Raw genomic sequence first — 25,997 nt, 5'->3', positions numbered from 1 at the left:
ATAGGAAAGGTACAGCCCTAGTGAAACTGAGAACACCTCTCCCTGACTGTATCATGTTACCTTCTTCAGTTTTTTGTGTTCCCAGATGTGTGGAATGAGCTGGGATAGGTTTGGGGTATTGTCTTTGAGATTGCTGGTGTGAGAGACGTAAATAAACAAGGCAGAGCACTCCCAGCACACTCACACAGGGACTGTTAATTGCAGTTGAGAAAAATACACATAGTTGTTACAATGTGTATTTTAGAATAGTTCCTCATCACATAAAATAAGACTGGGCTTAAAAAGGTTCTTTGCCCAGAAGGTGGTTGGGTGCTGGAACAGGCTCCCCAGGGTGGTGGTCACAGTACCAAGCCTGACAGAGTTCAAGAAGCATTTGGATGATATTCTCAGGCACATGGTGTGACTCTTGGGGAGGCACATGGTGTGACTCTTGGGGATGGTCCTGTGCAAGGCCAGGAGTTGGACTTGATGATCCTTGTGGGTCCCTTCCAATTTGTCATGTTCTGTGATTCTGTGAAATGTGATTACTATATAAAAGTTCAAAACCTGACTTTTAGAACCTTCAGAACAAAAATTTCCCCTGACAGAATTAAGTTGGAGAGGATGATTAAGCAAATGATGGTCTGAAAATAAACATTAGAGTAGTTACAGTATATAGAAATGTGGAAATGTCTTTGTGCCATAAATATTTTAGCATTTCGTAATGTTATTTGAATAATTGTTTAAACTCAATTCTTTAAATTCTGATTGCCTACAAGGCACAAGTTATTTTGCCTTTTCCTAGGAAGATGCTTGAAATTTAGATGTATAGAAAGATGGGGGAAAATAATGACAAAACTGAATACACAATGAATACAAAATTGAAAACTGTTTTTGAAACCTTTCCAACACTGTATAAAAATTTGCACTTCCATAATTAATGAATGACCTTTCCTTCCTTGACCCAGATTTTAGTTGTTTGCAACAAGTGAACAAAAGAAAAAAAATCACTTGAAGTCAGCAAAGCCAGAACAGCAGCTTCCGTAAAACCCTTTGCCAAACTGATTAGATTTGCAATTCACTCACTAAGCCTGCCTGGTCATGGCAGCATCATGCAATGAATCTTTTCATTGAATAAAACTGGAACTGCACAGGAACTAAATTTCTGTAGTGCTTGTTTAAACATGAAATTGTTCCTGATTAACTCACAGGAGAGCAGTCTTATTCTAGAATTAAAAAAAAAAGTTTCTTCCTGTTGAGCTTAATGTAGTGGTTTAATAATTAAACAGAAGCAGTTAATTGGAAAATACTGCATATGTAGACAATCCTCAGTCTTTTTCCTTTGGTGGATGTAAATGGATAGTGGTTGGATAAGGAAGTAGTATTTAAAAAATTCTTAGATAACAGGTTGTCTTAATTTGTTGATTTTAATTTCTTAATTTGTCTGACTAAATGAGAAAGTTAAAGTATCTGATAGGTTTTGCATATAAAATGGCATTACAGGTAGATTAGCATAACAGTAAAAGAATCTTAGAAAGTAAAGGTTGTATCTCTCAGAAGGGAGTTTATGAGAACTACAGTGTGTCCTCAATCTCCACATAACTGCTATTCATATCCAGGCAAATCAGGGAGAGAGAACAACCTGATTTTCATTCAGACAGTAGCTCAAATCCTGAGTGGACTGGGCTTTTACAGACTTTACTTAGGATTTTTTTTACAGCCTTTGCATTATTAACATATTCATCATTGTTAGTGAGCATGTTAGCAAGTGAGATTTAATATAACAAAAGATTGGATTTGCTTATTATGGATTGATTTAAAAGACTATGGTTAATTAAAACTATATATTGTCCAGAAAAGAAATAGTTTTAAATGGTGGTGATCCAAAAAAAACCTAGAAAAAGATGACTGTGGTGTTCAGTTCTGCCTTGTCCCATTTGTTTTTCAGAAATTAAGGTGTTAATCTAAAGAGAAAAGGGAATAAATTTGTTAGATTTATTTTTATTAAAAAAAAAAAAAGAAAAGAGAAGACTTCTATTAGCAAAGAAGGAGTAAAGAAAGTAGAGGAAGCATCTTTCTGAGGCTGCTTTAGACCTTAACCAGAGAAGCAGCCCTTGCTTGCTTTGTCTGCAACAGTCTGAAAGCCGTGTTGAAACGTGTCTTGACCACAGGTCCTGTTGAATCAGTGGCAGACATGGTTTGGTTGGCACATGCAAATGAGGTGGCTCTATACCAAAACTATAAAACCTTTGAAGACAGTGACTATAGAAAAATTTAAATCTATTAAAAAAAAAAGTTGGATTTCTTTGCATGGTTCTTGTCCGTCACTGGAAACCTTTGTGCAATCCGACTGAGCTTTATCTCCTCCATGGAAGCCAAACAGCCAGCTGGTTGGCCTCACAGCTGGGGCTGATCCAGGACCTCATGGGGGAACAGGAGTAATAAGTGTGGAAATGACCAAGCAGCTGTTTCCACTAATTTGCTGCATGAAGAGCTGGGGATCTCAGTTGTGTTGTGCTGATACAGTAAGCCAGATAGTGACCTAGAGACCAGATTCCTCAAGTGATTAAAGTTTCTGATCCTGTGCTTTGCAGACTGTCACAGGGCTAAGTCCTCTGTGTCCAGCACCCAGTGCAGCTCTTGGAGGTAAGTGCTATAAAGGCTGGGTGGAGCTGTGCTTTGGGTGATGGCCAAAGACTCTTCAGTCAGACCTGTGTGAGCTAGGAAAATGAAAGTGTCCTGAACATGATCCTTTTTGGCTCTTGATGGAGTTAAAATATGTCCCACGAAGGATTTCTGAATTCCTGAGGAGAATCTCCAGGGAGATCCTGTGAATATTTTCCTTGTAAACCGTCTCTCTTATTCTTCCACTCTCTGCCAACACCTACCAAAGAAATACCTTGCTTATCTTTTTAATCTCCTCTGCTCGCCTATAAGCAATAGTTGGCTGCTTGGGTGCAAATTGGTTGGAAGATACACAAATAGACATGGAGGAAGAGTTGGCTAGAACTGCCCAAAAGTTTGCATCTGGTATTGGGTTATATCTCTCTACCCTGGTGAAAAGTGCTACAAGACAAGCAAGGTTTCACATGCAGCACAGTATTGCAGATCAAGAAGCATGCATGGTATAGACAGCTCTGGGATGCTGTCAGTGCTACAAGTTTCAACTGTGGTGATGTAAATGATTTGGGGATATAAATGACTGTGTGAGAGAACCACAGAATGGGGCTGCAAAGGTGCTTATGATGTGTTGCAGCTTGGGCTACTCTTATGGGGGGGGGAATCTTACATAGTGGTGTATGTAACAAGTGAATTAGAATACAGGCATATGTTCAAAATCACTGCAACTTTATGGCTTAGTTATAAGTAGTTTTGAAGGAGCTGCTTTAATTCCTTCCACAGCAATCCAAACTATGGGTACTCAATTCCCATTTGTCTGATCTCTGCCTAGCTACACTCATAAAGTGCTTCCAAGTATGTTTACAAAGATGTTTACTCTCCAAACAGTTCAGGCTGGTAATTCTGAAACTACTTAAGGAATGTACCTGACAACTTGGGTGGAAAAACATTCTCTAGATGTAAAAGACTGAAAGAGCTGCTGTATACACTGGTCACAGTGTTCACTGAAATTCCGAGTCTGAACTGAAATATTTCTCTCTACTCATATTTTTATTTGTGAAATACTTTGTCTACTGAGGTAAAATGTTTTTACTTTGCATGCAAGTAAAGAATGGCAGAATGTCATCTACAGTTGTTTTAGCCATCAAAGAGAAAAGGAAAAGTCATATGAACGTAGCAACATCTTCATCTAGAACTGTAGTTTAAATATAGCACTTAGTAAAAAAGCTGCATCTTGGTAACCTTTCTGAAAAGATAGTAAAAATTGAGACATTCTTCATCCAGTTATAAATGAGAAAAATACGAGTGTCAGTTCTGTATAATTCAGAATACCAGGTGTGTAAATGTAACTGTTTTAATGCTCTGGTTTTTAGACTGTTCAAAGCAAAACATTTTGCTTACATGGTGTTGAGCAGTTTGTTTCACTTACCACTATAAGCACCTTTATCTCCTGTGCTGCTGTTTGCTACTCCTAATGTAATTGTTAACAGGAAACCAAGAACAGCCATAGAGGATATACTGGGAAAAATAGTCTGATAACCTGGCTGCATAAAAATTGTTGTTTGTTGTAGCTGTTGAGATGCATCTGTTCAATAAATGTAATTAATTTGGAGAACATGCAGTTCTAGAAATGGTATGAGTATTGTGTTCAGGAGGAACCACACAGAAGGTTGATTCAGGCTACTAACACTTAAAACTGGTTTACATTTCTGAATTGAAACAACACTGTATCTTTAGAACTTGTACAGTGAACCAATCCAAACCGGTTTTGCCAGTATTATTTTTTCATCTGGAATTACGTAAATTATAAAATCAAGCAGTTTTTTGAAAGGAAGTGGGAAGGGGATGTTTACATATTTTGCCTTTTCAGGACCATTTGATGTGTTGCATTAAAACTGCAGAGCTGAGTATCCAGAAACTGTGTATTTCTTTGCGTAGTATATTGTTGATATAAATGATAGAAGTTCAGAAATGTAAAGCATTGTGCCTTCTAGGGAAAGTCTAAAATGTCTTGCCAAGCTCTAGCTTTTCCATTCCACCTCTTCTATTTTCGAGAAATTTTTTTTTTCTTTGTAATTAGCGAGATGGTTGTATGGAGGAGGAAAGTATTGCTGGCAGTAAGGCTTGCTCTAATATGTAGACACAGCAGGCAAACACCTTGTAGCCTTTTGGCTGGGTATCAACACACCATTAATAAGCAGACAGCTTGAAAACTCAGCAATAGCAGTGTGTTTGTTACAAAACAGAGAAACGCCTTTGATCTGGCCATTGCATTTCTTAGAATCACTACATTATTATCCATAACAGGGTGCTCACATTTAGTTCGTCATCATACCTAATCTTGGTCCCCCTTTATACAGGGATTGTGAAAAAAGGAATTCCTGAAGTACGTGTTAGTTATAGATAACTCACAGCATGTTTGTTTTGGAGGAAGAGCAAAGGAAGGAAACTGACATATTTGTAAAACTTTTTTTTTTCACTCCACATCTAGAGCAAATGAAAATAGCACAAAATTACAAGAGACCATCCAAGGTAACTCTAAGCTGTTTGTGTGCAGATTTGCTCCACCCTGTATAGGGTCTATTTTTGTTGTTCTTGCTGTGGTCACTTGAGACAAGTTTTAATGTTACTACATCTTGGAATGCTTATTACTGCATCAGGAGATGATAAAACCCTGTTCTCCCCTCAGCAACCTCTGTGGATAACAACAAACAGGTACAACATGCCCAGGCAGTGCTGGTTAGAGGGAGGGGGAGAAATCAGATACACCTAATGTGCCAGTATCATTCAAGTGGCTCTGGACGATTTCTGTGACTCCTTACAGAAGTTGCTGAGTACAGGCATTACTTAAAAAGTAACTATAGTTACTGTTAGAGTATTAGAAGCATGCAAGTTTTGATTGTCCTTAAAGGCAAACTGCTACGACTTTGGTACAGACATCAACACGGTTTTAAAATACTTGTTTTCGAATCTTTACTAATTACTGTGAAATACGTGGACTGTAGTAAGCCAGCTTATAATTAGTCTGGGACCCTTCCTTCTCATGGGTCCTTTAGTGAAACTGTAGGGCAGTATTTATGCCAGTACAGTTTTCTGCTGTGGCAGTGATTGAACACTGGATTAAGACTTTGAATAAGTTGGGCACGAAGAGGAAGCAGGGAAGGACTCTATTACCAATAAATATCTGGGAGCCTAATTTAACAAAATGTTTTGTTTCCACATTAGATGCACATTTCTGGTGTGTTTTCTTCCTCTCTTTTGATCAAGGGTGTTTTGGACTTGAGCCAAAGACTTGTCTATACGTGGAGTTATCCTAGAATAATTACTCTGGAAAAAGTAGCCTGGATTAACTCCATGGGAGCAGAGTATTGTTCCAGAAGGAGTTATTTGGAGTATCAACATATTTGAATGCTCTGTCTCAATTGCTCTTTTCTCACTTTCTCTGAATCTTAGCTTCTCTCTTCATATCCTGGATATTGGTAGAAAAGAATAACCCAGTGTCGTCATGCTGCTTGGAATTTGTGAGTAGTTTTTGAATAGTTTTTGGAATTTTAATAGTTTGCATCCACTTCCCTGAACCAGAACACTAAACCAAGACCCTCTGCAAAAAGACCAAAACCTCTATGCTTGCAAATACCCTTCTGGAGTTATGGGTGAAAGCACGAGATAAAATGACCTGGGATCCAAAACCACATATTGCTTTCAAACAATTAAAAAGGTAGAGGTAAGAAATTCTCAGATGTGTTCAGAGATAGGAATCGCTGGAGGAGGAGATTTAGGTAGTCTTGAGTCTCTGTCCTGATGTGCTGTCCAAAGAGTCTGGAAAACAGATAAATATGCCTTCCCCCCCGCCCCCCCTTCTTCTTCTTGTGGATGTGTTGTTTGGGGAATACAGACTGAATACTGGGGTCATGCTGGCCGTAGTTCTGTATCAACCTTAGCACACTTCAGCAGTGTGTTATGCACATGCTCGGTACCCGGACCGACCGGATCCTTAATGCCGCTGAGCGCCACCCAGACAGGTGTGAGTCCCCTGGGGACACGGTTTGATGTATAAAACACCCCCACCGAGGGAGCTCTCTGCCCTTTTCCCCTGCCAGTGCGGAAAAACCCTCACCTGCGGCCGTGACCCGCCCCCGGCACGGCTTTATTTTCTGCCACGAAGGGCACGGACCCCCGATGCGGGGAGCGCGGCAGGCGCGGGCGATCCGCGAGCGGGGCGACTGCTCCGGCTGCCCTTGCCTGGGTAGGGGAGCCGAGCCCCGGCTGGGCCGTGCGGTGCCGAGCCGTGCCCAGCCGTGCCCGCCGCCCCCGCGGCGCGGAGCGGGCGCTCGGGGGCCGGGCAGCCCGCGGAGGGCGGGGCGGGGCGGGCCCGTGGCGGCGCGGGGCCGGCGGGGCAGGACGGGCGCGCCGAGCGCGGGGAGCGGCGGCAGGTTCCGTGCCTGGCGAGAGCAGATGGCGGCCGCGCTCCTCCTCTACCTGCCCCTCCTGCCGGCGCTGGCCGGCGCCTTCAACCTGGACACGGACAACGTGGTCAGCTGGAGCGGGGAGCCGGGCAGCCTCTTCGGCTTCTCCCTGGCCATGCACCGGCAGCTGGAGCCGCAGGAGAGACGGCTGTAAGTGCTCAGCGCCCCGCCCGGCCCCGTCCCGGGCCGCCTGCGGGGACCCTCTTCCCTTCCAGCGCCGGGAAACTTCCCCTGGCGGCGGGCCGGGGCCGCCAGCCCGCACCGGGTGCCCAGTTGGCGGCGGGAGCGGGGCCGGGGGCGCGGGGCCCTCGAGGGGCCGGGGCAGCACCTGCCGCGGGCGCTGCGGCGCCGCCGGCCGGGACAGCGCGGAACGGCGGGGTCGGACTGGGAGCGAGCGGCCCCCCCGCCCTGGGGGCCTGCGGGGAGGCGGGAGAGAAAGGGGAAGCGAGCGACGGCCCCCGCTGGGAATCCTTCCCGCTGGCCGTGCCCGCGGTGCGCCGGGAGGCTGGAACCCGGCGCGGGCTCCGGGGCAGCGCCGACCTGCTCCGCCGGTGCCTGCCTGCGGTCTCGGGTTTGTTCTCCCTGTGCCTACCCGGCCTCCGGTATACCAGGGGCTGCTGTTCAAGACGGCACCTGCCCGGGAGTGCAGGTGGGAGGTGATACAAGGAAAGAAGGAAAAATAAATCGGTGTTTGTGGCATAGCTAGGAACTTATTTTGGGAAATTCAGACAGCAAAGTAAGTCTCTGTACGTTTTCAGCATCTCTGCTGCTTTGTGTCAGTAGCTGAGCACTGCTGGACCCCACCCTATCCAGTAGTGCTGGATAGAGTGTGTGTATAAAATATTGTTGTTAAATAAATGCCCCTTCCTCAAATATTTGGTTTCAAATCGAGGGAAGACACGCCTGTTATCATACAGAGTTAGTGAGATAAGGAAGCTGGAAAGAAATAATATTCTTCCTAAAGTTAGGAGGTAAACTTACTTAAAAATCCTGTGGGCTCATCTTGCTCACACTTACATTCTTATGTGATTTCATTAAAATTACAGTGTATGGAGGAGTATAAAGCACAAATAGCCATATTTCACCTTGTATCAGTAGATAAAATGACCCGTAGCATTCCAAAGAAGGAAATACAAATCTGTGAGCTCCTTTTCAGAGGCCCTTATCTTAATTCTTGACAGGATTACTCCTGCATTGGTCTCATTTTAGTTCTACTAAGAAAGCAGTGCTTGAAGCTTGTTAGCTTCCTTGTATATTGTCAGTACTGGTAGAATGTGTGTAGGAATATGCAGAGACAGAAAGCCAATTGCTGTGAAGTCAGTAGAAACACAAGGGCAGTCACAGTATTCAAGCTAGTCTGTACTATTTGGCTGAAATTCCTCAGAGATTATTGGCATGAAAGTTCTGTATTGTATGTATAGTAAGTGCTTCCTCAGGCAGTCCAAATCTGGGGACAGAGCAGAGCCAGATGCTATCTGCCTTGACATGACTTTCTGAATCCAGGCTTTCATGAGAAGCAAGGGTCTCTAATAGAGACAAAACCAGACTAGACAAACTGCGTTTTATGGTGATGTGCACTTCTGAGTATGAGGTGTCTTGGCCATTTTTCAAATCCGTGGGTTTTAGCATAAGGAATTAGAGTGCTACCCTGGGTAGCTGCTGGGTAGTACTCATGGAATGAAACCTTTTATGTCGAACAGGCATGTTGTAGTCACTTTGAGCATCATTTTTCTGTCTGTAAGACTAGTAGTGTGTGGCTGTAAGACAAGACATGCTATACTGTAACTTTCTTAGGGACTGAGGTGTGTTTAGCTCGTTTTGTGTGAGTTCTGTCTTACGAAACAGATGGGAATTTTGATGGCAAGACTCGAAGTGAAGCCTCCCTTGTTGGGCTGCGGTTTTATATCAAATAAAAATGAGCTATGTTGAACTAATATCAAAGGATTTGTGTTGTGTTTTCTATGGAAACCACGTTCGGTTTCTAGATTGACTCTTCATAGATGGAACAATGTCTGCTGTCCAGATATACTCAGGGAAAGTTATGGGAATAGAGGTCATACTGAGGTTTCCTACTGAGAAGCGAGTATGTCTAATACCTGTATGCCACCCACTATTTGTAACAGCCGGAATTTTAGTAGTTTATTATCAGGAGTGCAATACCTCTGCATTCCCAGATGCATTTTGGTCTTACCTCTGCTGCAAAAATGGTTTTATGTACAGCTGTCTCTTAGTTAGAAAGAAGTATTTATTTTACCACTTCTTCTTGAATGGATGCTAACTTCAAAACTCAGCTGCAGTTTGAATGTGAGTGGTGTTAAGTAGTTGACAAAAATACACAAACCCTGTTTCATCACTGAAACTTAATTAAAAGTGACACTTGGGTTCTCATCTGGCAGAGGCCCTCATTTCAAAAAAATCTGCCAGCCTAAGCACCCTTCTGCCTCTCCAGTTTTATAAAATTAGACACAGGTTGCAACAGACACATGCAAGATCAGTCCATCTTTGGAAAAACAAGAAAAAGAGAGAAAGTGAAAGACATTAATTGTGTTCAAGAGCTAGTTTAGTCTGTGGCTTGGAGCAAGGCTTGGTAAAACAAACTAACAATATGTAATTTTACTCTTGCTTTGCTTAAGTGGTTCTTAAGTGAAATGATTCCCTCTTCCTCACTCCGGATAATTCAGTGTTAAGCATTACAACAATCCTCTGTAAAGATGAGGGTGGAGAATGTCTAGGAAGTGTGACAAATAAAGGTACAGCTGAAATAGCATTTGATTAAACATGGTATTTACTTTTGATCAACTTTTTCTTAGTCACAGGATATTGTAGATTGCATGTTAGCTTTGAATGACAATCTTTTAATGCTAAAAATGCCATGTTTGCTAATGAGGAATTACTTAACTCCCAACGGTATGAGTAGATGCCTGTTCTGTTGCTTTTACTTTAGTTGTAAATGATACTGAGTATAAGACTATGGGCTAGTAATAATATTTTGTTTTAGTTTGTGAGTATCTTCAGGTTAGAAAAGTTGGAAAGTTTGTCATTTGGAGAGGAGAAAAAATATAACTTACAGTGACTGAAAGTGGACTGCTAGTGGTGTATGGGTGTGAAAGACAGCTGAAGGCAATCTTAATGTGCATTGGGGAACATTAATGTTGGAGGTACCAAGGGCAGCCTCCCTGGATTTCTGTGTATGGTTCTGGTTCATTGTCCAGCACAGTGAATCAGGCAGCAGAAAAGACTAATGGAGCTCTGAGAGAACTGGGCTTATTGCCCTGTATAAAGTTGTTCTGTTTGTAATCTCTTTGTCAATATGATGAAAGGCAGGGAGCTCTGGTTCTTGCAAGGGGGTAGTGGCACAACAGCAGTGCATTTCGTCTGCAGACTGGGAGAACATTTGTAACTTGGAGGGGTCTGAGACTCAGGGACAGCATAACTATAGGAGTAACGTGGTTAAAATGTAAGCAGTCCTGTGATGGAGAATGTGAGTGCGTCTAGCATCTGTAGATGGGAACTACACCAACTATATTATAAATATGTTACTATTATAATAAATGTATGATTACTAGCTACTCACTACATATGTCATGCAGGTAGTCACATATGTGTAATTTTACATGTATAGAATATATATAAAAATGGTCTTTATTTGTGTACACTCTGTGTAAGACATCCAGCAGGTCTGTTCCAGTTCATTTGTTTGTAACTCATGATGATTTAAGCAAATTAAATTAAATTGAATTAAAACAGAACCATCAAGAATACCTAAATTTGTATGTAACTTTCATGGAATCATAGAATTGGAAAAGATGCTTAAGATCAAGTCCAACTGTAAACCTAACACCCTTTAGCCCTTTTTTATTTATGGTTTAGAATGATACAAAATATCCTGAGTTGCAAGGCACCCATAAACGTTTACTTGCATGTAATTCTGATGATATTTTCAGTAGAAGTATGGAACTGAATTCATATGAGCTTCTTGTTATTGTATAAGGCAAAAAAAGGAAGAAATTGTAGTTATCAACATTCAGGATCTTCCTATCAGCTGCAAAGCTGCGTTGTTGGAAGCTGTGGATAGGCACTTTATGTCAAGACTACACTGACCATTAGCAGCCATAAAGTCCTAAAAATTGCAGTGTCTTATTGAAATTTTTACTTGTAACAGGTTTTGCTGATACTGCACATCTCTACTGTGAGCTGTTATATCAATACATAACACAGTTGCCTTAGGTCAGCAGGGCTGCTGACATTGCTGTACTGCTGCAGTGCATCCTCAGTGGAATTTAGCCAGTACTTCCGTGTTGTCTGAGGGCTTGGGCTCACAGACACTTTGCTCCAGCAACAGAGAGCTGGATTATGCTGGTCTGCAGTGGAAGATGACAATTTGTGCTTGCAAAGGTGGTGTAGTGTAGCTCAGACTTCAGGTGGACAGTTAGTAACAGCACGTTTACATATTCAGGATTAAAAGCTGTAATAGTGATGGTCTTTAGTTTAATTTACTTTTAATTTAGTTTAATTGCTTCTGTCAATTTAAGAGAGTATTTATACTCAATATCATTTTTTAGACTGCGTTCTTACTGTCTCATATTACCTGTATTTTCTTTTCTTGAGTGTGTCTCTGCTTTTTGTCTATGCAAACTATTCTTGGATAACCTGGTTAGTACGCTTATTTGCTTTCTTAATTTGTGATAGTACAGGAGTTTGACTATGTTTGAGATAAGATGTCCTGTGGCAAAGGTCAGGATCAAATGAAGTTGTGAAGGAGGAGGGAGGAGTAGTTTAAGAGTTTCCCTGTAGTGGTAAGGGATAGATTTCTAAAAAGATGATCCATCATACTAGTACCATGGGTGAAAGAAGTGAGAAGATAAATTTACATTGCATAAGGGGAAAGAGTCAAACTGCAGAAGGCAGGCTTTTTTCCAATACTGAGTTTGAATTGTGCCGTTGGTTATCACTATAGTAGAGACACAGCTGACAAGTTTACAGGTCAGGTATAAAAAAGATTGGAAATTCTGTATAATTGTCACTGTCTGACTCCCATTTAGGGTCCTTTTGTTTAGTTGTTTTCCTCAAAGGAACAGGAAATAATTGTGTGCTTAGACCTGCAGAATTCTGGTAAAGCATGAAGGATGAAACAGAGCCTTGAGCTGATACATACTAAGAAGTTGCACTGATGTAGCCACTTTCGTCAGTTGTTGAAGAGGAGCAGACCCTGCAAGGCACTAGTGTAGTCATAGGTCATACAGCAAAAATGTGCTTCTATCAGGCCAGTTTAGTTCAGGTGGCTCTAAAAAGGTTGTGTCAGAAGACATATGCTGTGGTACAGTCCTTTGTCATTAGCTGTGTGAGTTCATAGATTCAACTTCACTGCAGCATTAACTGGTGAGACAGACTTTCATAGTGTAAAGCTAACCTTCCCACATGATAAGTGGCAAAGCTCTTATCCCAGTCCTCCATCTCCTTCAGAAACTTGTTTTTCAAGAGGTCATATACTTTTCAGGTAATGTTTTTTCCTTTGGTCATCTGTAATTGCATAAGAATCTTGAGTAACCCTGTGGTAGCTGTGTTACTTTTTCTTAGGCTGGTGATACTAAGAATTAACAAAATTCATTGCTGTGCTCGTTGGAGCTTTCCATGGGTAAGGACTGCAGCATATACCTTTGATCAGCAGTGATGATAAATGGCCTTATGTGTAGACTCCAGCTTTGAGAAACAGGCTGCCAGCTTCAATTACAGCTCATAAAATTATGCTCTTACTGGAAGATGCTTGTACCTGATACAACTCCTTAGTTTCATAGTTTTTTGTTTTACTGATGCTGAGCCTAATTGGTGCACCAGTGTCTAATGTGGGAGGTACCATGTCTTTGGGGTTGCTAGGGCATACCATTTACAGGGTAGAGGTGATGACAGGTTTAGAAGCATTTCGGCTTATGCTTTCTTATTTTTAAACATCTCAATAGAGGGGAATGGAAGTTTGAGGAGGCACAAATTCCTCTCTTCAGGCTGAGTGTTTGGAAAGAGAAGGGTGTTCTGTAAGCTGTTACTCTGTGTAAAACATAGACCTGCCAAGCCATTGCAAGAGCATTAAAATTTAAGTGATGGCTCAATTAACCAAAATTGCTTTAAGTTCCTCTGGTCCAAATCTGTTGTACTCATTGCTTTCTAAAAGGATGAAATTTATACCAGGTAGTTCTTATTAAATAATATTAAGATATAAATCAGCTCTGATGAACACAACATATGCTAGCCCATTGAGCTCTGTTGTGGCCAAAGTATGAGACACGTCTCAGAAACAGATCCAAAACTTAATCTTGCATCCTCTAAAACAAGCAAGGTTAAAATAGTGTAACTGGAACAAAATAACGTAGTACAGTCAAGGACAGACCTTAATCTTGGGAAGGAGGAAAAAAGCTTTTCTCTTTGCTAAAGCAAATGAAAACTAATGAACTGCACAAAACATGAGTTAAGGACAAAAGGAAAGCGTTCTCCTTGACAAGCTGTTGTGTTCTTGAGCAGCGTCTGTGAGTTCTGACAGCTCTGCTTAATGATGCCCGAAAGCTGGGCAGAAAAGTATTGGGTGGAGGGCTCACAGCTGGAAAGATCAGCTTTTCAAACTCAGCTGATGTAGACACACACAGATAGGCAAAGTAGATGTGTCTGTGTGCATGTCTAACATAAAGCCTTCCATGCTTTGTGATATATTCTATTGTGGAAAGGAGCTTTAGTTCTTACAGTGTTTGCTCTAAATCTTTGGGGGTAGAATGCATCCTGAATCCTCTTAGTCTGAGATATAGTTCAGTTTGAGAACTGTAGTTATAAGTTGAATGGGCTAAAATGTGTTTGAAGAGCATAACACTTAACCACATAAAACCTGAGGTAGGAGTGAGCCGGGGAAGCATTTTCTCTGCAGTTCTCTTTACACAGTGAGAGGTGGGGTGCTGGAGTGCTGACTGTGGCATGTGTGCTGCATGCGTGTTCTGCCATGTCTCTCAGCTGTGTGGGCTGGAGCTGAGTGAAAAATGAAGGCTCCCTATGGTGCTGGCATCCTGAAAGCTTCAGCTGGCAGGCAGCTTCTTGAAGCTCATTGCTATCCCAGTCTTGTGGACTGGCTGGCACAAGAAAATTTATGGTGCTCTTTAAACTTAAAATGTGACCCCCATCAGCTACGTAAGGGTAGAAAGCAAGGCAGACAGAGAGAATATTGATCAAGATACAGGGATGTTGAATGAACCATTCAGGTATCTGCAAGTACATAATGTACAGCACAAGGTCTGCTTTCTGTGTTCCGCTTGGTGCCAAAGTAGCAGGATTTGGAACAGATGTGCCAGGAGTCCTTCTGCAACAGGGGCATTAAAGGGGCATTTTCCAAATTTTTTGAGGCCTTGAAAGCAGCAAAGAGCTTTCAAAAGGTGTGTGCAGTGATAAGATGTACTGGTAGTATTGGGCCCAGAATCGGTTTGAGTTACTGGAAGAGATGCTACAATTTCTGTATTGATTTCGCTCTTGTGCTGTCTACTTTGATGGTGAATAAGACTCTTTAGCTTGCATGTGCTTAAAGAATAAACCACAAGGCAATCCTACCGTCAGGTATGGATCTGCCTTCATCCGGACGTGAAGTTGCATGCACTGCATCATCTACTGTTAAAAATACTGTTCACCTGTGTAGAGAGTCCTAATTAATCCCTTCTTTTGTTATAATTTAGTAATTACTGGTACCAAGTCAGGAAATAATAAATAGTCTGAATTGTATCTTCAGAAATACTGGATATCCTGCTCAGTCTGCACCTGGACTATTTGATGGGTCTGACCTGTAGCTGTACAATATAAATGTAAATTTTTGTAGCATGTGGTGTTATTATTTAATTAAACATTTTTATTGATGTTTCTAAGAAGTTTATTTACTATTAACAGCCCTTTATTAAATATTCTGCAGTTGTATAGGCTTTTTCATACAAAAATCTCTATGTAATTTATATTAATGTTATTCTTTATAAAATAGGAATGAAGAGGAGAACAAAATCACTATTATGATGCTTGCTAAGATGAGTGCAGTTGTCTGTAGTATATGTTACTAATGTTAATTTGTGAACAACAAAGAAAAACGTATGCAGAAGTGGGACAGGTAGGTTGGGTTCTCATAAATGTTTTTTCTCAAAGTCTAACAAGCAGAGAATAACGGTTTACTGATCTAACTTGTTCCTGTCTGGTGTCTCCACCAAGTAAACCGGAATGTTTTCCAAATTAGCATATTGGGTTACCTGGCATGTTACAGCGGTAAATAGCTCACCAGTCAGCGTGGGCCATTCTGTTCTCCTCTGTTAAACTCCACTTGTATGTGCCAGGGCAACTGTCAGTTTTGTAAGGAATGCAGTCTGGTAAATTCTCATAAGAGACACCTCATCCATTTCAAAAGAACTGCTGTTTAAAATCAGCTGTTTTTTAAATGTTTCAGAACCAGCCTGGGTCTAGATGAATCATTCTAGCCATAACTGTAAAAATGCCACATTTTGAGGACATATTCTGGGGAAGGGAGAAGATTCAGATTAGGCTATTGAGCAAAATGACCGTTTAAAAAAACAAGTAAGTAAAGATCCATATTATTGAATGAGCAGATGGTGGTCTGTGCTGTGAAACATTAGCTGGAAAATTAACATCTTAAAGTGATATTTAGGAAGGGTAGGTACAGTAAGAGGCACAGGAATATTTGAAGAAAGAACTATACAGAATGGTCTGGAAAACATTGAAAAATTCATTAATTAGCATTGAATGTTTTTTGATTGTGATATACATAAGCAGGTTGCTGCTTTGAAGGTAATGGGAGAAGAATATGGCTTAGGAAAGCAAACAAACATGGAAAAAAGTTTTACTTCCATTTTTAAGGGAATTAGTCTATATGTGAAAAATAAATGGTTAATAAAGCTCCTTTTGCAATTTTAGCATAAAATGTATTGTATTCATGGTAAAATGCACTTCTCTTGGATTTAAGGTATCGTGAGTGTCACATTTTCTAACATTATTTTGAGAATTCCATGGCAGTTACTTTGGAAAAGAGCATTGCAGTTATGATGGTTTAGTTTAAAGAGCAGGCCAGATATATTCTGCTGTGAAGTACCTGAGATAGATTTTTGTATCAAAATGACCGTAAAAGGCAAAAAGGTACTAGTTCTTGCATTGTGATTTTTGGAGCATTTACTAGTATGCATTGACCATTTTTGGCTCTGTTGGAGCTTTGGCAGTTTTTTTTGTTTCCTCTTACAGAACTGCATCTAAAAATATGTCATTTCCTGTCGTGTCATGTTTAGGCTGTGTTTGGAAGGGAGAAGGTCTGCAGAATCAAGAACAAAAGAAAGAGGGGTTCACAGGATGCACCCTGTCAAGATGCCATCTACAATATAAAAATGTACTCTAGTCCCTCCAGTGTAACATGGACACATCCTGCCCTGGATTTCACTGTCAGCTAGCAGGCTTCTAGGTTACTTTTCAGCTGTATTCTCTGCATTTGTGTTCTACTTCCAAGGAGTTTGGAGATCTTTTAAGAAATAAGGAACAGTAGATATGAACAATCAGCATTGTTGTTGAGTTTGCTGGTAGCTAGTGCCCATAGGAATGGAAGAAATTCTTGAGAGAGACTGAATGTTACTTCAGTTTTAGTGAAGATGACATTTTTTTTGAAATGGAGCTGTATGTGCGTAGCCTCTGCTTGTTTCACTTGGCATTGTCACCTTCCTCAAAAGCAAGTTTATAAAATAGATCCTTGAAAAACAAAGGAAAACAAGATTGCAGATATGCTGGGAATGACTCCCCCCTGTAATGCCTGAAGTTGTTTGATCAGCAGCACATGCGTGGGTCAAAGGTCTTCATGTTTATCCTGGAAATGGTCAAAAGTGGCAACCAGCTGCTGCTGATAGCAAGGACGCTATCATCATGTGTAGCTGAATTTTTCTGTGTCCTTTTCTTATTGCTCTTCTCACAGTACTCTGCTAAGGGAATTACGAAGATTGGTTACCTGCGTAGTGGTGTTAAATCTCCTGGCTCTTAGTGACGTATAGCAGAGTGTGTGAAAACATATCATGGCTCATATTGAATTACCTGTGATTGTTAATGTGAAAATTACATTATTTTCTTGACCAAAGACGCTAAAATAAGTTTGATATATTTTTTTTTCTTACATAGCCAACTCCTGTAGCTGCTACTACAAGTATGGAATAATTATGAGAGTCCCTGTAATCTTTTCATCCACTCAGTTTATTTTTCTGCTGTAATAATGGTAATTATGTAGTGTGGTCTGAGAATATTGCTGAAGACGTTTGTTCTCTCTTTCCAGCTAAGCTGTGTTCCTGCCTATAGTGGGAATACTTGTTGTCAGATAGATCCAGTCCTGGTAATAGCTGTAATACTGTTTGCACAACTTGCAGCCTACAGGAACATAGGGTGTTAAAAATACCTGAAAACAACTGTTTAATTCCAAATTCTGCTCAAGTGAGAATGTGGGGAGTGGTGAAAGAAAAAGTGTATGTGTGAGGGGAGGCATATAAAAATTAAGTATGTGTGCATGTGGAGGAGAAGCAGTATGCAGAGGAGGAGAATGCAGTGGGTTTCTTGGCATAGTCTCAAACAAGTTATTTTGCAAACAGAAAAATCTTGTTCTTAGTTTTTTAACGCTAGTTGAAATTCTCAGAGTTTGTACATTCCTGTTCATAGTAAAATGTAACAGCTTCTTCTTCCACAAATGTGTATATTGAGAAGTTTCTTGTGAATATATGATTTAATTCTGATCCGTTTGATCAGTGCTTTAGTATCTGCGTGGAACATAAAACAAGGGCTTTTTAAGCATCCCAACTATATAGGCATTTGTATGACCTGTTTCTCCTCCAAAAATACCTTATTGGAGTGACGTTCTTCCAAGTAAATTGAATGCCAGTGTTTTCAGTTAATTTGAAGGTGTGTGGGGACTATGTGTTATATACCCAGTGACACATCTGCTTTTCTCATTAAGTTCATGGCTTGGAAGAAACGTCTTATCCAAACTGTGGATTCTGTTATAGGCATTTAAGCCAGGGCTATGATGATCTTAAGACTGAAAGAATAATTTGAACTGTGCTTTAGCGTGCAAGTGACTTTTGGCTGTCAAAATGAGTGTTTGATGGCTGTTTGTGTATTTGTTCTCTATAAAATATTTATTAGGGATGACGTATCAGGAAGGTACATGCTTTTTCTACACATGTGGAGTTCTTTAGCCTGGTCCCACATGGACTCTCTAGTCCATGACCTTATGGTGGCAGCTGGGCTGGTACAGCTTAGCTCAAGAGTGCCAGTATTGGTCTGGTGTGGGAGAGCTTCCCCTTGGGGTGCCGGTTGGTATGTTTTAATTAAATGTGATGAACTTCTGTTCAGACCGTGAATCTGTCAGAGTCACATATAACTATTTCTGTGGTTATGTATCTAGTGCAGAAGGTTTCTACCTGTCTTGGTTTTCTCCCTATGATTTGGAGGGAGATAGTGGTAAGTCTGGAAAAGGAGGAGCAGGAGGAATCTCATAATTGGATGTACGAGTGAAGGAACTATGGCTTGGGTTAGCTGAGGAGCAATTGCTCTTCGTATACTGCAGGGCTGTGGGATTAGTTGCTGTAGCACGTTATATTGCCCATTGATTCTACAGTGAAGTGTCTGACCCTCTTGCTGTACTTCTTTCATGCCCTTTAATGGTTTTATTATGGTCGTAAATGAAACTGATGTACTTCATTCACTGAAAGAAATAGGGGAATGACATTTCAACCCAAATATTTGTTTTGTGCTGTTATAGAACTGCAGTTTTTAAAAAAATGTCTTTTAGCATGTTGATGAACAGTATAAGCCTGTTAAGGTTGTTACCCCTCTAACAAGTAGTGCATTCAAATGTCCCTGGGCACACTGCACTTTCAGATTTTATTTTTTTTTTAAGGCAAAGTCTGAGAAACTGTTTCCATATTTTGATTATTTCCATGTTTATTTTCTAAAACATATAGCTAATAGATGACGTGATACTTCTTTAATTTTTCAAATGGAGATGCTATGTGTTGACTGACTGCTTCATGTAGCGGCTGCTTCGTTAGAGCCCGTTTTGTCTCGGGAGCTGGGGCAGCACTGGACGAGGCGATGGACCAGGGCCCTGGTGTGTGGGGGCAGCTGGCAGGAGAGCAAGACTGTGGCGTGGGGGCACCAGGGACAGACAGTTCACTCGCTCTGTGCTTGCAGATAGCTGGGGACCGCTGGGTCACCCCTGCTTTACTGCAGCTGTCCTTGCTTGCTTGTCTTGCTGCTGTTGGAACCTGCCCCTTAGTGCACTGTTGCTGGGTTGTGCCAGAATGGCTGTGGTGGGACGACCCTCACGGTTCAGTCAGTCTACTGCAGACAAGGTGGCTGCGGGCAGGGGCTGGGCTGGAAGTGCCAGCACCTCGCCTTCCAAGTTGGTTTCTTGAAATTGTACACTTGTCACTTCTTGAGTTAAACTGCACGTTATTGTAATAGGATTTCATGCGGTGTCACACACACTGCCAAGTTAGAAAATCTGAGTGAAAATACTTTTAACATTATTTCTTCCATAAATTTGTCGTAGATTAATTATAAAAATAACTGTCTGCTTTACAGAACCGTTTTGCACTCAGGTCTGTTCCTGGCATGGGTGTTGTTCTTTCCGTTAAATCAGAATGACTGTATAGCTTGTGAAGGAGAAATTAAACCCGTAAGTAATATACAGGTTTCGCTTGCTATTTCACAATAGCAGTTTGACAAAACTGTGAGGTGTCTCCTGATTAAAGCCAGAGAATGGTGTCTGAAATGGAAAACCGGATTTTGAAACTCAACTTCGGAGCAGATGGTACCATTTCTTCTAAGAAATATGTCTTGTACCAATGGAAAGGAGATCTGTTTCAAATCATGCAGGCTGTCTCTGGACTGTGAGGGGAGGACCTTTATTTTTCCATGTGACTTTCAGGAAGTCAAGTGGCCTTTCCAAAACAACAGGTATCTTTTTGCTTTGTAGTATCTTGCCGTAGTCCTTATGCTGCCTTTGGCTTCTTTTTTCCAGTCTCTGTCATTATCTGTTTCCTGAAAAAGGCTGAAGGAGTAAAATGAAAATCACAGTCCTTCAAGTGCCAAGCCTCCAGGCAACATAGATTAATGGTGTACTTGGCCATGGCTTTGCACTGGTAGTTCCAAAATGCAGCTGTGGAGTAGCAGATTAGGAGAATATTCAGTCACTTAAAATAGCTGTTAATAACATACTGGCCGTGATGGATATCTCTGTAAAAAGCATCATGAGTAAGTTCTCTGCTGACACGGTTACTGGTTGTATTTTACTGGGAGAGGGTTGTTTTTTGGAGCAGTCCAGTCTCATGGTTCAGCTCCGGTTCCCATTAGCAGCCCAAGTGTATGAAGGGACAATTAGTCTGTGGTGCTCTTGTCTTGTGACTTGTTTCTGTTGTGGGAAGCCAAATCCAGGCACAAAGCAGAGGTGGTGCCACCAGTATTCAAATGTGATATCTATCACATTGACTAACTCGAGTGATGTTGACACACTGTGTTGGTTTGATGTTCCCATCTTCAGTGTTTGTCAGTTCTAAAACCAGCTGAGAACAAACCAGTGCAGAGGACTGAAAATACAGCTCTTGTGGAGGGCTGTAGATGTCCACATTGTGGACATCATCAGAGGTCTCTGCCTGGAGGTTGTAAACATTTGGTAGACGACTAGTGACTGTCAGTGATAATTTGGTAGTAAATTTTAATCTAAGTATTGAGTTAGAACTCTATTTTCATTTTGTTCAATCTAGTGAAGCTCCTTGCAAGAAGATACTGGGACTGGGAGAGAAAAAGGATGCAGGAATCTCTCTGTCTAGTCAGGGTTGGAGGTGTTTCATAGCATTTAGCTTCACACTTTCCAAATTTGCCCTCCTTGTGTGTTATGGAGTCTTTCTGAAAACACAATGAAATGCAAAGTCTGCAGCGGCAGCATTGTTATCTGAGAACAGCAGTAATAAATTGGAGATTTGTGCTCAATGAAGGCTACAAAATTGGAAATTACTTACACCACTGACTATCTTATTTCCCCTGTATGTGGAAATGGTTAATGGTTTGTTACCCAGGAAACACTTCTATGATTTCTACTCCAGTCTGTTAGAGCTGAAACTACTGATGCGTTGCTTTTACTTTTAAAGAAAGGCTGGCAAAGATGTGGTGCCTTGTTTAGGTAGAAGATACCATGGAAAAAGGAAAGAATTTAAGGAATGAAGAAAACTTTGGGAGGTAGAGTATTTGAACTTGGTACAGACTGTGGTATTTTTTATATTTGTTTAAATCAAAAGGTAAATTACTCAATGGAGCCTCTTAATTTGATGAACAGGATTTGCTTTTAAAAAAAAGTTAAAGATTTTCTCCCTCCTCTGGCTTGATTTCTTTGGAGTAAGTGTTTATTCCAAAATAGAACTGTAATGAATCTCTGATAATTTTCCTTCTCTGAAGTATGCTGTGTAAATTTTATGTTGTCCTTGGATAGTTCCAGGCTATAAGTGAGGAAAAGATTTTCACTGTGGAGTGAGGGAATAATTCCAGGAGCTTGGAGGGTTTTTGGCTTTCTTTTGATATGGTTTTCTCATCTTAACTTAAACTTTCCTTTTGGAAGTGACCAAGATAGTTTCATAAGGAATACTGGAGGGAGTTCAGATAGCTGTGAGCAGATACTACTCCCAGTTCTCACTGTTGTTTTCATTAGCTGAGAAGGAGCCACAGCCACCTCTAAATGTCTCAAAAATTACCAATGAAAGCAGGGAGGGTTTTAAAATCTGCACCCTACTGCTTAATATTCTGTAATGTCTGTTAAAATGGAAAGTTGGTTCTGGTGTATTTTGCTTTGGATCTCAACAACTCTTTTGGGCTATTTTTGAATAAATGAAGTTACACCCTTTCTTCTTGATGTTCCCCTGACTTTTCTTTTCAAATACCAGTTGTTGAAAGCATAAAATAGTGAAGAAAATGCAAAGCTCAGTATGCCAGGGGGCCTGTAGGCCCAAGTGCGGAAATCAGATGGAGCTCTTGTGGTTTGTGTTGCCGTGGCATCGGGGGTGAGAACTTGGAGTGAGGTTTAGGCCACATGGTCTCATTCTTCTACCTGATACCCAAAAATGTTTTGTACAAAGGAAGTACACCTCCTACCAAGAAACATTCTATAAATGTGCCCACGAAGAACGTTAAGATTTGACCACAGTCCCACCAGCAGCATTTTGCACAATTGTGGCTATAAAGTATAAAAGTACCTCAATTTTGCATCTAATCAGGGGATGATAATTTGATTCAAAATTGCAGGGACAGATCGATGGGTTTGTCCTCCTCGCCCTCCCCAGAAGGGGGATGCCTTTTGGTAAGCCTCGTGTCCTCAGCTGGGCTGAGTGTTGACCTGGGATGTTAAGCTTGTGATTGCAATTGTATTGTTAGTGCTGTATATAACTGCTCTACAGTTAATGCATTATCACCAGCAGTCCAAAAGAACCTTATATGTTGCATTCAATAGATTCTGCTATTCATGAATCCGACAGACTCTTGTGGATGTGACCAGCCCTGGAGTTCACAGACTGTTCGTGCATCTGGCCTCAGAGCTATAGTTATGTGTTTGCAACACCAGTCAACAGCAGATGGCAAACTGAGTCCTGGTGCCTACCTGAATGTGGGCAATGAGTTCCCGCTTCGTTCTGCTTCCTGGAGATGTGTTTATGGAGACAGGTTTATGAAGCATGTTTGCTACATACAGTTATCTAAAGGTCTGCTCCAGATCTAGATAAAAGTCAGTAAGATGTCTTGATGCCTTTTCTAAGGCTTGAGTAGTGCTTGGCATAACTGGCAAAATGGAGTTTTTCTTGCCTCAGCTGTTTTGTTCAGATAGGATGGGTGGGTGTAGGGTGGGTGTAGCTGTGCTGTGATGTTACACAGAGGGGTGTGGTGCTATGCTGGTCCCTCTTCAGAGTGGGGCTTGTGCCTGTCCCTGTTGCATTCTGACTGCACCTTGCCCATGCAGGTACAGCTGATCAGATGATGCAGTCAGATCCACCTGAGCCAAAGTTGTGCCTCAGTGAGGTCAGTTAAACGGACATCCTGGAGCTGTGATTTTATGAGATTATCTCATATTTGGCCCTGAATCTGGGATTGTAAGGAAGTAAATCTGTTCCTGTAAGCCAGCAGATGCTCATAATTGGCAGTGGGACTTGAATCATTATCACGTATTTCCAAGAAGTAATTAAGAGAAAGCAGTAATTAATCTAATTCTAACACAGAGAGCAACTGGACGGATTAATTTGGTTAAAAATTAGAATTTTAGTTTGAAATTGGAAGGTGCTTGTTTTAATTATAATTAGAGCTAAAGAACATTGTAGTTTTACGCCGGAGTATGAGAGAATTCTGATTTTTTTTTCCAACACTGTCACTCTATAGACACTTCTTTTAAATTAACTTCTATTAATAGTTCATTATGTTGCATTTCTGTAGATTAATGCCTGTGCAATCTGATTGGTTCAGGGAAAACTCAATCACTTTATATTTAAGCAAGAGGAATGGGGAAGATCAGGATCCAAGTTGTTTGAAGCATTTGTTCCTCTAATTTATATGAGGAATAGTAATACTTCTTTTGTCTGACTTTTAGCTCATATGGTAAACATTAGATACTAAGTCATCATAACTCAAATATTAAAAAGCTAAGGCTCTGACAGGAGCTGATGCTCAGACATGTTTATGTTCAGTATACTGTATGGCTGAGCTTATGTTCTCTGTATAGTAATAAGGCAAACCTGCTATGGGATAGAAAAATCAGTAAAATTGTCTGCATGTTGGAGCCTTTTGTTTCTGATTCTGCGGTCTTGACATTGGGGTGTTATTTAGGTATCTAAACATGGGTTCTGGAGCCTGATTTTGGGCATTTCAGACCTGAATTGAAAGTAGTGATGGTAGCCCTTGTACACAGACCTTCAGGAAGATGTCCCAGTGAATAAAATGAACCGTACTGTGATCATGGGTCGGGAGAAATTATGAACGCATTTTTGTGACCCTTTGTTTGCAGAAGAAGTTCTTAGGTTTTAATGTTGGTGTTTCATCTACCAGTGTAAGGAGATAGTGATAGCTAGGAGAGCACCTCCTCACCCCACCCCTTACCTGTTTCCTTTTGCAGAAGGAGCTTCTGCTTGCCACTGAGAAAGCTAAAATGAAACATGCATGGCTGCAGAAAAACCTAACCTGTTTTTAGCATAATGAGCTCAAACTTCATTAAAATTCTTCTATTAAAACACAGCTGAGTAAGTAACCATACAGTAATGACTGGAATGTGTCCTTAGTCCGGATTGACTCTGTTAGCACGTAGCACGGCTCAGAATACAAGCTGATTCATTTGGACTGCTGCAGTCATGCTGAAATTCATACTGATGCATGGTATACATCATACTTCTTGAATTTTAAATTAAGTAATTTGGCTTCTATGATAGAATTTTGATTTTTCAAATGTATCTCTTAAACAGTAGACAAGCTGAATAGCAGCTCTGCTGATCCCAAGTCACAATGTGCTTGCAGGGGATTTTTGTTTTGCTTTATTTATTCAACCAAAGATTAGATGCATGTGACTTTCTTACTTACGTTCCTAATAATGTGATAATCCTCATAATGTTTATAATCCTCGTGATCTTCTGTAACCTGTCTTGCAGAACCTAGGAGCACAGGTTTAGTCTTCTCTGCTGTGGTCTGTGGGACAGAAAAGTAGAAAAGGCATAACAAAGGAGTTATGCCTCTTTTTAATGGGTCTTACACTTGAACTGATCTAATCCTTTGCAAGTGCCTGCTCATAGTGTGTGCTACTGTTGAACTGTGTTCTAAGGACTTACAGTGACAGATTCAAGATTTTTGTATTTGATAAACCTTGAAGACTAGTGACAGGATTCCTGACAAAAGTTCTTTGAAGTCTGAGAAGTTTTAAATAAGTCTGCTTTGAATTACTTTGTTTATACAATGGAAAATAACTTACGCAAGATTAGGGAAAAATAACTTACACAAGATTTTTATGGGGGGATATGGGCATCGGAAAGGATCTCAGGTTGCCTGTTTCCTTTGAGATCATGTTGGATTGATGCCTTTTTTTTTTTGGCCCCCCCCCCTTTTTTTTTTTTTGTTTTTTTTTGTTTAATGAAGGCTGAACAATCTGCTGATCTCAGGAGGTGTCTGAGATGCCATAGGATGTTTGGGGCATCTTATCACAGAATATGCTGAGTTGGAAGGGACCCACAAGGATCATCAAGTCCAACACTTAGCTGTGCACAGGACCATCCCCCAAGAGTCACACCATGTGCCGTCTGAAAGTATCATCTAAATGTTTCTTGGACTCTGTGTTGGTGCTTTGACTACTGCCCTGAGGAGCCTGTTCCAGTGCCCACCACCCTTGGGGTGAAGAGCCTTTTCCTAATATCCAACCTAAATCTAAACCTGACACAACTTCAGGCCATGCCTTTGAGTTCTGTCACTGGTCACCACAGGGAAGAGATCAGTGTCTACCCCTCCTCTTCCCCTCACAAGGAAGTTGTAACTGCAATGAGGTCTCCCCTCGGTCTCCTCCATGCTGAACAGACCAAGTGCCCTCAGCCACTCCTCACATGGCTACCGTGTCCTGGGTCTTACACTTGAACTGATCAAATCCTTTGCACAGCTTTCCAGCATCTCATTCCCCAGTCTGTATGGACATTCAGGGTTGCCCCATCCCAGGTGCAGAATCCAGCACTTTCCCTTGTTGAACTTCATATGGTTGGTGAATGCCCAGCCCTCTCATTTGTCCAGGTCTCTCTGCAGGGCCTCTCTGCCTTTGAGGGAGTCAGCAGCTCCTCCCAGTTTTGTGTCATCTGCAGACTTGCTTAGTATTCCTTCCAGTCCTGTCTCCAAGTC

The 25,997-nt window shown here is 41.2% G+C and overlaps 1 protein-coding gene across 7 annotated transcripts in view; it reads left to right on the top strand.

Moving 5' to 3' along the window:
- The window catches only part of ITGA6 (integrin subunit alpha 6), a 139,658-nt gene that overhangs the window by 85,032 nt on the left and 28,629 nt on the right, over nt 1–25,997 (top strand). For 2 of the 7 annotated variants that reach the window (XM_017837529.1, XM_017837538.1), the window contains exon 1: nt 7,000–7,214. The exons of the other annotated variants lie outside the window; for them this stretch is intronic. In XM_017837529.1, coding sequence (XP_017693018.1) covers nt 7,054–7,214 — 161 coding nt within the window. In that variant the 5' untranslated portion in view covers nt 7,000–7,053. Of the gene's footprint in view, nt 1–6,999; nt 7,215–25,997 lie in introns of those variants that run through there. 7 annotated transcript variants of the gene reach the window in all.

The sequence above is a fragment of the Lepidothrix coronata genome, unplaced genomic scaffold (assembly GCF_001604755.1).
Source record: "Lepidothrix coronata isolate B3197 unplaced genomic scaffold, Lepidothrix_coronata-1.0 Scaffold7, whole genome shotgun sequence".
In the NCBI taxonomy this organism is placed as follows: domain Eukaryota; kingdom Metazoa; phylum Chordata; class Aves; order Passeriformes; family Pipridae; genus Lepidothrix; species Lepidothrix coronata.
This window is presented reverse-complemented; position numbering and strand designations above follow the sequence as displayed.